General features: G+C 47.5%; 1 protein-coding gene across 1 annotated transcript in view; it reads right to left on the bottom strand.

Annotated features, from left to right (window-relative positions):
* Positions 1 to 10,536: 10,536 nt before the first annotated feature.
* Positions 10,537 to 12,500, bottom strand: part of trib2 (tribbles pseudokinase 2) — a 12,234-nt gene continuing 10,270 nt past the window's right edge. The window contains exon 3 of the mRNA XM_062550671.1: positions 10,537 to 11,495. Within this exon, the coding sequence (XP_062406655.1) occupies positions 11,015 to 11,495 (481 nt within the window). The 3' untranslated portion in view covers positions 10,537 to 11,014. The remainder of the gene's footprint in view (positions 11,496 to 12,500) is intronic.

The raw sequence follows: 12,500 nt of genomic DNA, 5'->3' as shown, positions 1-12,500 counted from the left end.
AGCAGATCGTTGGTCTGTCTGGCTCGTGTGTGTGTTTACTTTCTTTCTTTGTTAGTTTAACGTGGTTGTGGTAGTTTTGTTAAGGTGGTGGTTTGACACTGTCTCCTCTGAGATTTTATTGTTAAGGTCAATAAAAAAAAAGCTACTTTCTGGTCTCGGCATTTACTTCTCCCTTGATATGAGAATGTATGGCTTATGTCTTCGTACAGTATGTCCCTAGGCATGTAACTATAGCAGCCATAACACTTTCTCTCTCTTTCTCATCATCAATAACTTAGTAGTCTCATCTTTTTGTCCTATTAAAGAAAATGCAGTCTCTTTTGGGTGATTTTTTTTAGGAAATCATTTACACTGGGTCCCACCGTTGTTTTTCTTTTTGTCACTAGACACAGGTGGGCCTGATCTCATACACTTGCAAAGTAGGTCTGCAATATTCAGCCCTCTTCATGAACTGCAGTTATATATTTTTTTAAATCTCTCTCTCTCTCTCTTTCTCTCTCATTCATGTCTTTATTGCATTCCTGAGGCGACTATAAGCACTAGCAGCAGACCCAGATGTGATGTATTTAAGCATGCGCATCTCTCAGACTGCTTTTGTCTGTATAACAGCCCTTTGGCGATGTGGTCAAGCTGCAGGATTGGTCCACTGGGAGTGTAATTTTAAGTAGGGTTCAGACCAAAGCGTCCCGACGAGACGAGCCGCGACGTTCTGAAACCTTGCGACTGCGACTCAACGTGTTTAATGCTCTGCGTCGGCTTGCGACTGCTTGCAACTACGTGCAACTTGTAATTCACACCGCTGCAACTCAGTCTCGTCGCGTCGGGAATCTTTGGTGTGAATTGGGCTTTACATGAATGTATTCTTCTCTGCAGCAAGGGTACACAGTGTGTGTGTGTGTGTGTGTGTGTGTGTGAGTGTGTGTGTGTGTGTGTGGCCATGTCAAATCCCTCCCAAACAGACCTCATCATCTCTCCCGCTCTCGTCCTCTCTCGTGTGGCCCATCAGCGCTGCGCTCCCAAGGTCCACTCACGTCCCAGAGCGCCAGCGTGGGTCTCGCTTCGCTCCCGAGTCCTTGAAGCCCTCTCACAGTAGACCTTCAGCTGAGTCGCCTCACACCTCAAATTACAATAATTGTATGCCATCTAGGGGTGAAAATAAACATTGCAGGGCAAGACAGGGCGGGTAAAAGATATAGTGGTTTGCAGTGGATTTGTGTACTTACTATAAAGAAGTGCCAATTGTTTTACAAACTACTACGTCAAAACACCAGCCAACCACAACAGAAACCTGCAGCACTCATCCACGTTAGAGCCACGACATCCACTAGTGACTACACCACCACAAGCACTAACCACAACAGACCTCCACCCAAGCCAGCCATCAACCAACCTGCAAACCAACGCGCCACAGGAATTATGAAGAGACAGACCAGCATTTCACCATCCACTTTTCTAGCTAAACTGTAGCCTCACAGGTTAAGCGTCTGTGTGTGTGTGCGTGTGTGTGTGTATGTGTGTGCGACTGTTATAACTTAGGACATAAATTCACCTCCCAGTCTGGAGTGTACGGCCAAGTACAGTGTGTGGGTGTGTGTATATGCGTATAAATCTGTGTGTGTCTACGTCTGCGCGTGTGTGTGTGTGTGTGTGTGTGTGTGTGTGTGTGTGTGTGTGTGTGTGTTTGTGTGTGTGTGTGTGTGTGTGTGTTGCAGCCTGGAACATACATTTGTGTGTGGCTAAGCAGGAGAAGTGTGTGTGCGTGTGTGTGTGTGCGCACTATCTTGTGTGTATGCTCTGGTGTGTGTGTGTGTATGTGTGTGTATGTGTGTGTGTGTGCGTGTGTGTGTGTGTGTGTGCGTGTGTGCGTGTGTGTGTGTGTGTGTGTGTGTGTGGGTGTGTGTGTGTGTGTGTGTGTGTATGTGTGTGGGACTGTTTAACTTAGGACATAAATTCATCTCCCAGTCTGGAGTGTACGGCCAATTAGAGTGAGGGTGTGTGTATATGCGTATAAATATGTGTGTGTGTGTGTGTGTGTGTGTATGTGTGTGTGCTTGTGTGTGTGAGTGTGTGTGTGTGTGTGTGTGTGTGTGTGTGTGTGAAAGAGAGACTGACAGGTTTACCCCCCCTGGTTTGTCTTCTCTGGCCTGGTGAAGTGGGGTGAGGTGGGCTGGGTTGAGCTCCCTCTAGCGCGGCGAGGAACAACAGTGGCCATCTGTTGCAGTGCGTTGGCCTTGGTGCTCTGCCATGCTACACTCTTCTCCTCTCCTCTCCTCCCGTTCATCCTCCTCTTCCCTCTTTTTCCCTCTTCCCTTGCCTTCTCTTCTCCTCTCCTCCCGTTCATTCTCCTCTCCCCTCTTTCTCCCTCTTCCCTTGCCTTCTCTTCTCCTCTCCTCACATTCATTCTCCTCTCCCCTCTTTTTCCCTCTTCCCTTGCCTTCTCTTCTCCTCTCCTCTCTCCCCTTTCGGCCACGATACACTCTTCTCCTCTCCTCCCGTTCATTCTCCTCTCCCCTCTTTTTCCCTCTTCCCTTGCCTTCTCTTCTCCTCTCCTCTCTCCCCTTTCTGCCACAATACACTCTTTTCCTCTCCTCTCCTCCCGTTCATTCTCCTCTCCCCTCTTCCCTTGCCTTCTCTTCTCCTCTCCTCTCTCCCCTTTCTGCCACGATACACTCTTCTCCTCTCCTCTCCTCCCGTTCATTCTCCTCTCCCCTCTTCCCTTGCTTTCTCTTCTCCTCTCCTCTCTCCCCTTTCTGCCACGATACACTCTTCTCCTCTCCTCCCGTTAATTCTCCTCTCCCCTCTTTTTCCCTCTTCCCTTGCCTTCTCTTCTCCTCTCCTCTCTCCCCTTTCGGCCACGATACACTCTTCTCCTCTCCTCCCGTTCATTCTCCTCTCCCCTCTTTTTCCCTCTTCCCTTGCCTTCTCTTCTCCTCTCCTCTCTCCCCTTTCGGCCACGATACACTCTTCTCCTCTCCTCCCGTTCATTCTCCTCTCCCCTCTTTTTCCCTCTTCCCTTGCCTTCTCTTCTCCTCTCCTCTCTCCTCCCTTTACCCTCTCCTCCTGTCCTCTCCTCCCTCCTCCTCTCCTCCCTTGCCTCCCCTTTCTTCTTCTCCTCTCCTTGTCTCTCTCCTCTCCTTTCTTCTCTCCTCCACCCCTTTCTTCTCTCCTCCACCTCTCTCCTCCTCTCCTTTCCTCTCTCCTCTTCCCTCCATTTCTCTTCCTCTCCTCTTCTCTAAGGATACAGGCCATCTGACCATCTGACCATCTGACCTCTCTCTCTCTCTCTTTCTCTCTCATTCATGTCTTTATTGCGTTCCTAAGGCGGCTAGAGTAAGCACTAGCAGCAGACCCAGATGTGATGTATTTAAGCATGCGCACCCCCCCCCCCCCCCCCCCCGTATCTGTGCCACAGCTTGAAGCGAGAATGAGATCAAGCTCTCTCTCCCAACGCTGTGAGCCTGGTTACCCCTGATGACACTGGAAGGAGTGTATCAGGGAAACGACATCTGGAGAGTTCGGTCTGTACAGACTACCTGGTCTTCCACGATTATCTTTTACGATTGACCATGTCAGACTAGGCGATCAGAGAACCTTAAAATCTTGCCCTGTCTTGGTTGTAAGACTGACCAGACCACATTACAAGATCACGTAGCCTATCTATCGTAGCCTTCTCGTCGCGTGTCATCACATTAGTGTCAGTGTCAACACAGGGTTGTCAGAGATTCCCCCAAAATTCTGACATGCTAGACTTTTGGTCGTAACGTTGTGGAATGACGCAGACAATAAATCGCGGGTCGTTGAATATGTCACATTACAAGACAGCACTTCCTCCTTCGGGAGTCGTACCCGACGTCTCGTTCTCATTCAGACACGCCAAGGGAAATTTGTCGGCCAGTCGACCTAGTCTTGGCAAAATGGGGCTGAAATCGTGTAGTCTGCACAGGCCATAAGAGGACAAGCACGGGACCGTCAGGATGGAAGTAAAAACACAGCCCTTCACATGTGCTGTCACTGAGTACTGTACTGAAACGTTTGGACACCGTCTAGAAATATTGACAGAGTTTCACAACTCTCACAAGTCTCTAGTTAGAATCCAGCCAGAAATGCTCTAAACAATCAGTTTAGACACTAAATGCAATATAATTTTCATCAGAAACATTTCATAGTGTGTGTGTGTGTGTGTGTGTGTGTCTGGCTAGAGTGACATGAAGATAAACATGCAATGCACTGTAAGTGAAAAAACACACACCCTGCTGCCTAACAGAGCTTGTCCTGTGGGTGAGTGGATTCACACACACACACACACACACACACACATTCCTGTGCCAGTAGCTTTGCTGGAATTCTATTCACAGAGGCGTACGGAAATGTTGACAAGAGCCACCCAAGATAATTGAAGGGCCTCGTTTTAGACGCGCAGGCATGGACAAGCACTGCCAGTGAGCTGGGCTGGGCGGCATGGGTATAGCCATGCCCGCCTGTGAGTGTTGTGACTTAGGCTGGGTAGCCTCTGCGGGCACCTAATTGGTGTTGTGGAGGCTGGCCGCAGTCACACAGAGACGGCACAGAAATCAGATTATGCTTGGGTAAGCATGAGAGAGTGTGTGTGTGTGTGTGTGTGTGTGTGTGTGTGTGTGTGTGTGCTCGCGCGCACCAGTGTCTCCACAGTGGGCTGACAGGAAATGAGGAACTCCCATTACAGTAGGGATCCCTTATGGGACAACACACACACACACACACACACTCTCTCTCACACTCACACACGCACACATACACACAGGAATATGTCACCACAACACCCACACCACAACACACAGGGACACATGCATTGCTGACTGACATGCAAATACACACTTACAAATATACACTCAAAGGGCAGAGAGAGAGAGAGAGAGAGAGAGAGAGAGAGAGAGAGAGAGAGAGAGAGAGAGAGAACACACACACACACACACACACACACACACACACACACACACACACACACACACACACACACACACACAGCTTACAGGGATGTGATACACTAATCCTCTAGGCTATGAGATAAAAACATTCTCTGTGCCTGCTGTGCCAATGCCACACAATCTCACCATTACCTCGGGTGGCATCCACGCTGGTGCTGGTGGTGGTGGTGTGTGTGTGTGGGGGGGGGTGTTATGGGGGGGTGAGGGCCTCAGTGGATCGGAGAGGATGGTGAAAGCCTGCCTGTCTGACAGCTTGCAAAAACCTCACCTGCAGCTCCGCTTTTGCGATGGTGGTGCGTTGTCGCGCAGTGTTGCCACTTGTCCACTAGGGGGAACCCTCACCGCGCCTAACAAGTCTAGCAGGATGCCCCTCTGCCCATTTGTAGTCGTCGAGCATCAGCAGTAGTTGAGTAACTTCAGTATACGGCGTTTCCCAAAGCCACAACCCCAGGCAACACTACTGTCAAAGCACCAGGCTTACAGTTGTGTTGTAAGATCAAATAAACATATAAAACACCCAATAAACTGGCATATAAAATACCAATTATGCCATTTAAATGACGCAATGTAAGCTAGGCCTTAAAGGCTGACCTTAGGCTACAGGACGAGACGTAAATTAAACCAGTTTGTGTAATTGCACATGTGTGGCTGCTTAAGCCTAGTGTTCCGGATGCATTTTTTCGCTGTCAGTAGTAGGCTCGTCTCCTCTCCTAGCTTGGCACCGTTTTCCGTCTCGGGCAGCGATGACGTCACCAGCTGAGAAGGAGGAATGTGGAGAGAAAGGTTAAGCCAGGACGAGCACGAGACGAGGTGCAGGTGTAGCCTGGCTGCCTGGCTGCGTCGGCTACACTGCGCTAGAGATTGTGCATTTGTGTGAACTGCCTCCGAGCGCGATAGTGGGAGGAAGGGTTTCTCTCAACAGAAGAAGCTAGCGAAGGTCAACAACAGACTGGAATGGCACGTTTCATGATTGGTTTATTTATTTGTCTTACCTTGAGATAAAGTGTGGAGATAAAGTGTGGAAAAAGAAGAGACTGTAGGCTACACAGAGGCTGGATGATATCAAACATAGGCTCTATGAAAAGTACCGAATCTTCCATGAAACAAAATCTAAGAAAGGTATCGGCATAGCCCATAATCAGTGTTTCAAGATTTTTTCAGCATTTTTAATATATTATTTTATTATGTATTATAACAATTACTTATTATTTTATATCATCCAGTCCCTGTGTGCGGTCTCATCTTTTTCTTTGGAGCTACGCCCCGGGCGAAACATCTTCAATTATAAAGGTGCAGACGCCATAGGCCTACCTACGTCCTTGACGATGGCATGAAGGATAGTCAGGCTACTCGAGGAGAGAGGCCTAACTGCTAACAACATGAGAGTCAAGGTTTCTTTTGTAACGTGAGACTCCTTTTAATTTTGTACTGTACCTGTTTTTTTTGTTGTTGTTTTTTTAAGAGTGCTGCATTTCAAGGTGGTTAAACACATCAGTAAGCCTTTATGGCTTTCACTGCTAACAGACTTTCCAGAGATGCGGCATGATGATGATGCTGGAAGCATTCCCACAGGCGACTCTTCCTCATCCATCCATGACCATGCCCATCTGACCATCATCATCCTCGCAAATCTCCCACTGCGAACTCATCCTGGCCCCCGTAAGCCCTTAAATCTTCAGCGGAGCACTAATCCCGCTCAGGATTCAGTCCAATTCAGCCACCCCTGGCCTGGATAACCTGCCAGCTGCCCACTGCCCAGATGGGCCCCCGCTGAAGCCATGGCCTGGCCTGGCCTGTCCTGTCCGGCGAGCACAGCAAGCGAGAGATTTTCAGGACTAAAGGGCCGTTCACACCAAGAACGATAACGATAACGATAACGATAACTATAAATAAATATCGCTCTCGTTAATATGAATGACAACGTTCACACATAAACTATAACGATAACGACATGAAGAACGATATCATTGCTGATCACTTTCAGAGCGATTTTGAGAACGATAAAAAGCTAACAGCCAATCAGAACCCAAAATATTCTAGCCATCACATTCATTAACACAAGGAGAGACTTTTCTTATCGTTGGCCAGTGTGGACGCTTTTATCGTTATGGTTATAGTTATCGTTATCGTTCTTGGTGTGAACGGCCCTTAAAAGTGCAGGGTGCCTAGCCTGGCTAGCGCCTACCACTTCTCAAATGCATATTGGTCGACGTGGTCTGGCAACCAGACATTAATTTTCTCGTATTTGAAAAAAAATGCCCAGATCCATTCATTGGGGGCCACGGCCCATGGATGCCTGTCAAATGCATCTGTGAATAGCTTATCATCTTGCTTTCCCCTCTGTTCTGTGATTGGTCCCCTATCTCAGGCAAAAATTAGGGCGGTAGTTTCCAGACTGCCTTATAGCAGCGTGAATGAAATCACCACACAAAGCAGGATGGGAACACCCAGGCTACAGGGGTGCCAACATGGCTGATGGAAACAGACATGTGCAGATTCAGCCTGATCAAAAGTGGATCTGAATCAGATCTTGGGTGCCTCTCATGTAAAGTTTATACATCCTCCCTCGCTCCTCGGGCCTCGATCCTCACTGATCTACATAAAGAAAGATAGACGAAGGGATAGACTATCGTTGTTGCCGCCCCATCATTCTTTATGTAGATCAGTGAGGATCGAGGGCCGAGGAGCGAGGGAGGACGTATAAACTTTACATGAGAGGCACCTCATGTGTGAATTCGGATGCGGAGACAGTATTGGCTAGTCTGGCTATCACCAGACCAAGCTCAATCTTTTAAGACTGAACATTAGTCTAAGAAGTCTGCGCTTTATTTCTACTGCACAAGAGGCGTGATCAGCGGGCATAGTTCAAATGGCCGTAACGCTTGGATAGTCCTTCAAACAATCAGACCAACGATCCGGTGCGTCTTTTGGATAAGCTAGACTGTGATTGGACCCAAAGGTTGATGACAAGAAGCAGGGAAGATAAATGTGCAGGTTTCCAGCCTGAGCTGCCAAATTGGCGAAATCCAAATTGATCCTGATATGGAGTAAATTTGACCCTGATCTGACTCTATAGATGAATTTGATCATTGGGCTCTTTTATAAAACTCAGCGTAGATTCGCTCTTAGAACATGTACTCAAGCCTTACAGGGGAGCTACACCAGGCACGTACTGTAATTGAAGCGTTCCGTTCGCGAAGCGCATGCTGCAGCAGTTAATAATCACTATATTACTGGAAGTGGCGACACCAGATGAGACAGTGGCGCGTACATTCGGAAAAAAATAGACCAGTCTTCTAAAATGGATTTTACGCGTTGCAAACGGAACGCTTCAGTTACACATCTGGTGTAGCTCCCCTGGTAGACTTAAGGTTGCAGTCTGCTGCTGCAAGTTTGGCCATAGCAAGCCATAGCCTGGTCCCTTATTTGTATGGATCTGACCCCATGTTGGTTCATTTCCGCTATGGGTTAAGACCCCAGTGTCTGGGCATTTGGGTTTCCATTTATGGGGCTGTACCGGACTTGGGTCCAGTCCTGAAGTGGGTAAGAAAGCACAAATCAGGGAAACGAGTCCTTAAGTCTATTAACAAGCAGGAGAAGGGAAGCAACATGTTGCAATTCACCATTTATTTACTGAATAAATCTGGACAGAAACACCAAAAGTCATTTTAGGTTACAATCAAGAGCATCCGCAGCGGGACCCCTCCATGCAGACCCCCCTCCCAGACCAAAAAACAAATAAAACAAAATGAACAGAAACAGATCGAAAAGAAAGAAAAAGAAACTCCTTCAACAATAGCACCAAATTAGCATGTGGGTAGCTCATTCCATGGGAAAATATATTTATTTATATCTTTATAATATAAATAAATAAAACGGAAATAAAAAATATAAAGCAATATTTTTTTGTTTTGTTTTTTTGTTGTTTTTAAATGCATCTACATATCCTAGCAGATTTTTAGGGTTCTTTCCTTTTAATTTCGTATAATTTTTCTAAAAATAAAGAGACAAGCTTTCCCCCTTGTGACAGGGGCCGAGTAGAGCATCCAAAGGGTGCATGCCGATAACTAGATATAAAAACTCACAAATTCAAGTAACACTGACGTACGACAGAGCAGTGTGCCCACACACACATACCCAAACAAGACAGGGAGCAGTTCACAGCACCTACGCAGGCAGTAGAAGACTTAACAGGAGGTCCAGGGGGACAGTGTAGCCACAATATCCTCTACTTACAGGTGGGGCATTTGCAAAAAAGTGAAAAAGAAATTATATATAAAGAGATTATGGAAGAAATGAAAGAAAAATGTAAGTTGTATCGGGAGACTGGCAATGGGGGCGCAGAAATACTGGCACTAAAAGTTAAGTGTGTATTCTAAACTTCAGACAGGCAGCACTCAATGAAAAACAAAAAAAAAAATCATAGACCTGCCAAGTCCTGTGTCAGAAATATTGCCTACAGTATACGTGAAAACCACATTGAACCTCCACGTAAAAACAAATAAAACTAAACCAAAAAAAAGTGAGGACAGAAACCAACCCTGCATTATCTTTTAAATATAGTAGTTAATTTTAAATATATATATATATGTATATATATAAAAATGTTACATTTTCGTTCCTGAAAAGAAAAGAAAACAAACTTAAATAGAGGGTGCTAGCTGTGAGCTAGAAACGGTCATACGCCTAGCCTACATCAAGTGCATGATGTCATCTGGAGCCAGCAGGGAAGGGGTTAACGTCCGTGTGAATGAAGAGTTAAGCAGCAGTAACAATTTAGAGGAATAGCTTAATGCAACATAAACAAACATATACATACGTACATTAATGCAGCTTTATAAATGACCAAAAAGAAAAAATAGCTTGAAAATAATTACACAAAAAAAAAAGACACTCCGGTCCAGAGGAAACACTATACTAAATCATATATCCAAGGGAGACACAGAGATATACATATAAATATTTAAAAAATGTTTGTAAAATGTTATGACAAATTTGCCTGGTAACCCAAAGACACTGCAAGTGCTATCAACTAAAGTGAGACAGGAGAAACAAACGCATGGAAAGCAAAAAGACTGTGATCCCACTGTACTGTAGACGAGGGAGGAAGTGGAACATCTCAAATTAAAGATCGGAAAACAGAGCACACAGGAGTGGCGTTGCAGTTGAATGGTGAAGAGAGTTTGCTTTTGCGTACTTGTTGTGTGTGTGTGTGTGTGTGTGTGTGTGCGTGTGTGTGTTCTCCTTGGCAGAGGCATTCCTCCCGCACAGCATCTGGACTCTGGGCCTGGCCCGCGCCAAACGTGGGCCAGAACCCAATGCCATCTGGGTACAGGTCCTCAGTAGAGTCCGTAGCTTAATGCGAACGTGGACGTGTTAACCACCGGAGCACCACCAAAAAAATACACTTAAAAACGGACCAAAAAAAAAAACAAAAGAAAAAAACAACAAAAAGTGATGCTACATTACATTTGCCTTCCAATCGTCCCAACGGGCGTCGCTATGACACCAGGGTTATAGATGTCACCCCTCCCCCCCCCCCCCCCCCATACCCACCCCACCCCTTCTTCAGGACCTGCTGAGGTTTGTCAGTGGAATGAAAAAATAACGAAAGATCGACACCTTAAGTTTGTTTTTGTTTGTTTGTTTGTTTTTCTTCGATGAAACGAGCGAATCGTTCATTCACTCTCCACAGACTCTTCATTCTCATCTAATGTCATTTCCCGAGACAACACACATGCCTATTGGCTGCCTTTGTTTGTTTGTTTGTTTGTTTACACATCATGACCACCTCCCTGTCCCATTGATTCCCCGTGACAAAAACGCCTGGCCATGAGTTGGTTTCGTTTGCTTGTTTGCTTGTTTGTTTGTTGGTTGTAGTTTCCTCCGCCCCCATCCCATTGTTTTCCCTGGTGAGAAAGCGTGTAAGCCATTGGTTGGCCTTGTTTGTTTGTTTGTTTGTTTGTTTGTTTGTTAGTCTGTTTGTTTACATGTTTGTTTTGCGGTGTCGTCACATTGCGGTGCTGCCATACTGCGCTGCGCTACTCAGCTCAGCTGAAGAGCTGCTCCAGCTCCTCCTCCATGTTGGCCTCGGGGACGGCCTGGTCGTGCTCGCGCTCCGCGCGCCCGTGTCCACCCGCAGGGGGCGCCGTCGGGCCGGCCCAGGCGGCGAACCAGGGGTGGTCGAGCAGCTCGCGGGCCGTCAGGCGCTCGGAGGGCTGGCGGCGGAGCAGGCTGCGGATGAGGCAGCGGGCCTTGGGCGAGAGCGTCTCGGGCAGGCTGAAGTGGCCGCGGCGGATCTTGGAGAAGAGCGAGCCGGGCTCCACGTCGTGGAACGGGTAGCGGCCCACCAGGATGGTGTAGAGCATCACGCCCAGGCTCCACACGTCCGCCGCCTTGCCCGAGTAGCGCCCGCCGCCGTTCAGGATCTCGGGGCTCACGTACGCCGGGCAGCCGTGCTTGTCGGACAGAGAGTCGTCGGAACCTTCCAGAAGGTGTGTGTCTTCCAAGCTCTCCAACTTCACCAGACTCCTGATGAGGAGGGAGAAAATAAACAACACTGTTAGCATACACATGAAGAACAACAATGTTAACCACACACACACACAGTTGTAAAAATGAATTCGACAATCATCACTATGACCAGCTGGGGAAGGGAGGGTTGGAGTAGGGGACACAGAGGGACCCAAGCAGACACCCCTGAGACACAGACACACACACACACACAGACACACACACACACAGACACACAGACACACAGACACACAGACACACAGACACACACACACACACACACACACACACACACACACACAACACACACACACACACACACACACACACACACACACACACACACACACACACACACACACACACACACACACCTCTCCCGCTAGATGAGGTCGTTTCGGTCTGTGGTACCACGGGTCACGTGACGTCAGAGGTACAGAGGCCACCTCACAGGGTGAGCTAAACCAAACCTGATTGGCTGGGATTACGGATCTACAGTGCCACTGGACGCCTGTGCGGTGATGTCACGCTGCCACAGGGGTCACCAGAGCGGCTACCGGACACCGGTTCGACGGCAAGGCCGGCCGCCGAGGGACCGAGCCGGGGCAGGAGGAGGGAGTGACGTTAGGCGGTCGGCCCAGACGTGAGCTAACGCTGGCCTGTAATGGGCACCAGTAGCCCAGGGTGATATGGATCCACTGCACTGCACTGAGGGCCAAGTCTATGCACCTTGTTCCTTAACCCGGAAATCTGGTCGGAATTTCAACTTCCGTTCATTCTGTTTACATTATAGCTTTGTGCGTTCTCAGTACGCTAACTTCAAACTTCTTTCGAAAAGGTTGACAATTCTACCCTCAGCATGGATATACTACATAATATGTAACCGATATAAAACATAAAAGTTGACTTTTATATGCATTATGATGTGTCAAGCATCGTCAACAGTCACGTTAAAATCGATACAATGCAACTTCGCCAACTTCAAGTAGAAATTCCATTTTCTGAATACTGAGGTATTATGGC

The sequence above is a fragment of the Sardina pilchardus genome, chromosome 12 (genome assembly GCF_963854185.1).
Source record: "Sardina pilchardus chromosome 12, fSarPil1.1, whole genome shotgun sequence".
NCBI classification, from domain to species: Eukaryota; Metazoa; Chordata; class Actinopteri; order Clupeiformes; family Clupeidae; genus Sardina; species Sardina pilchardus.
Note: the sequence above shows the minus strand (reverse complement) of the source record. Positions and strands in the feature narration are given on the sequence as shown.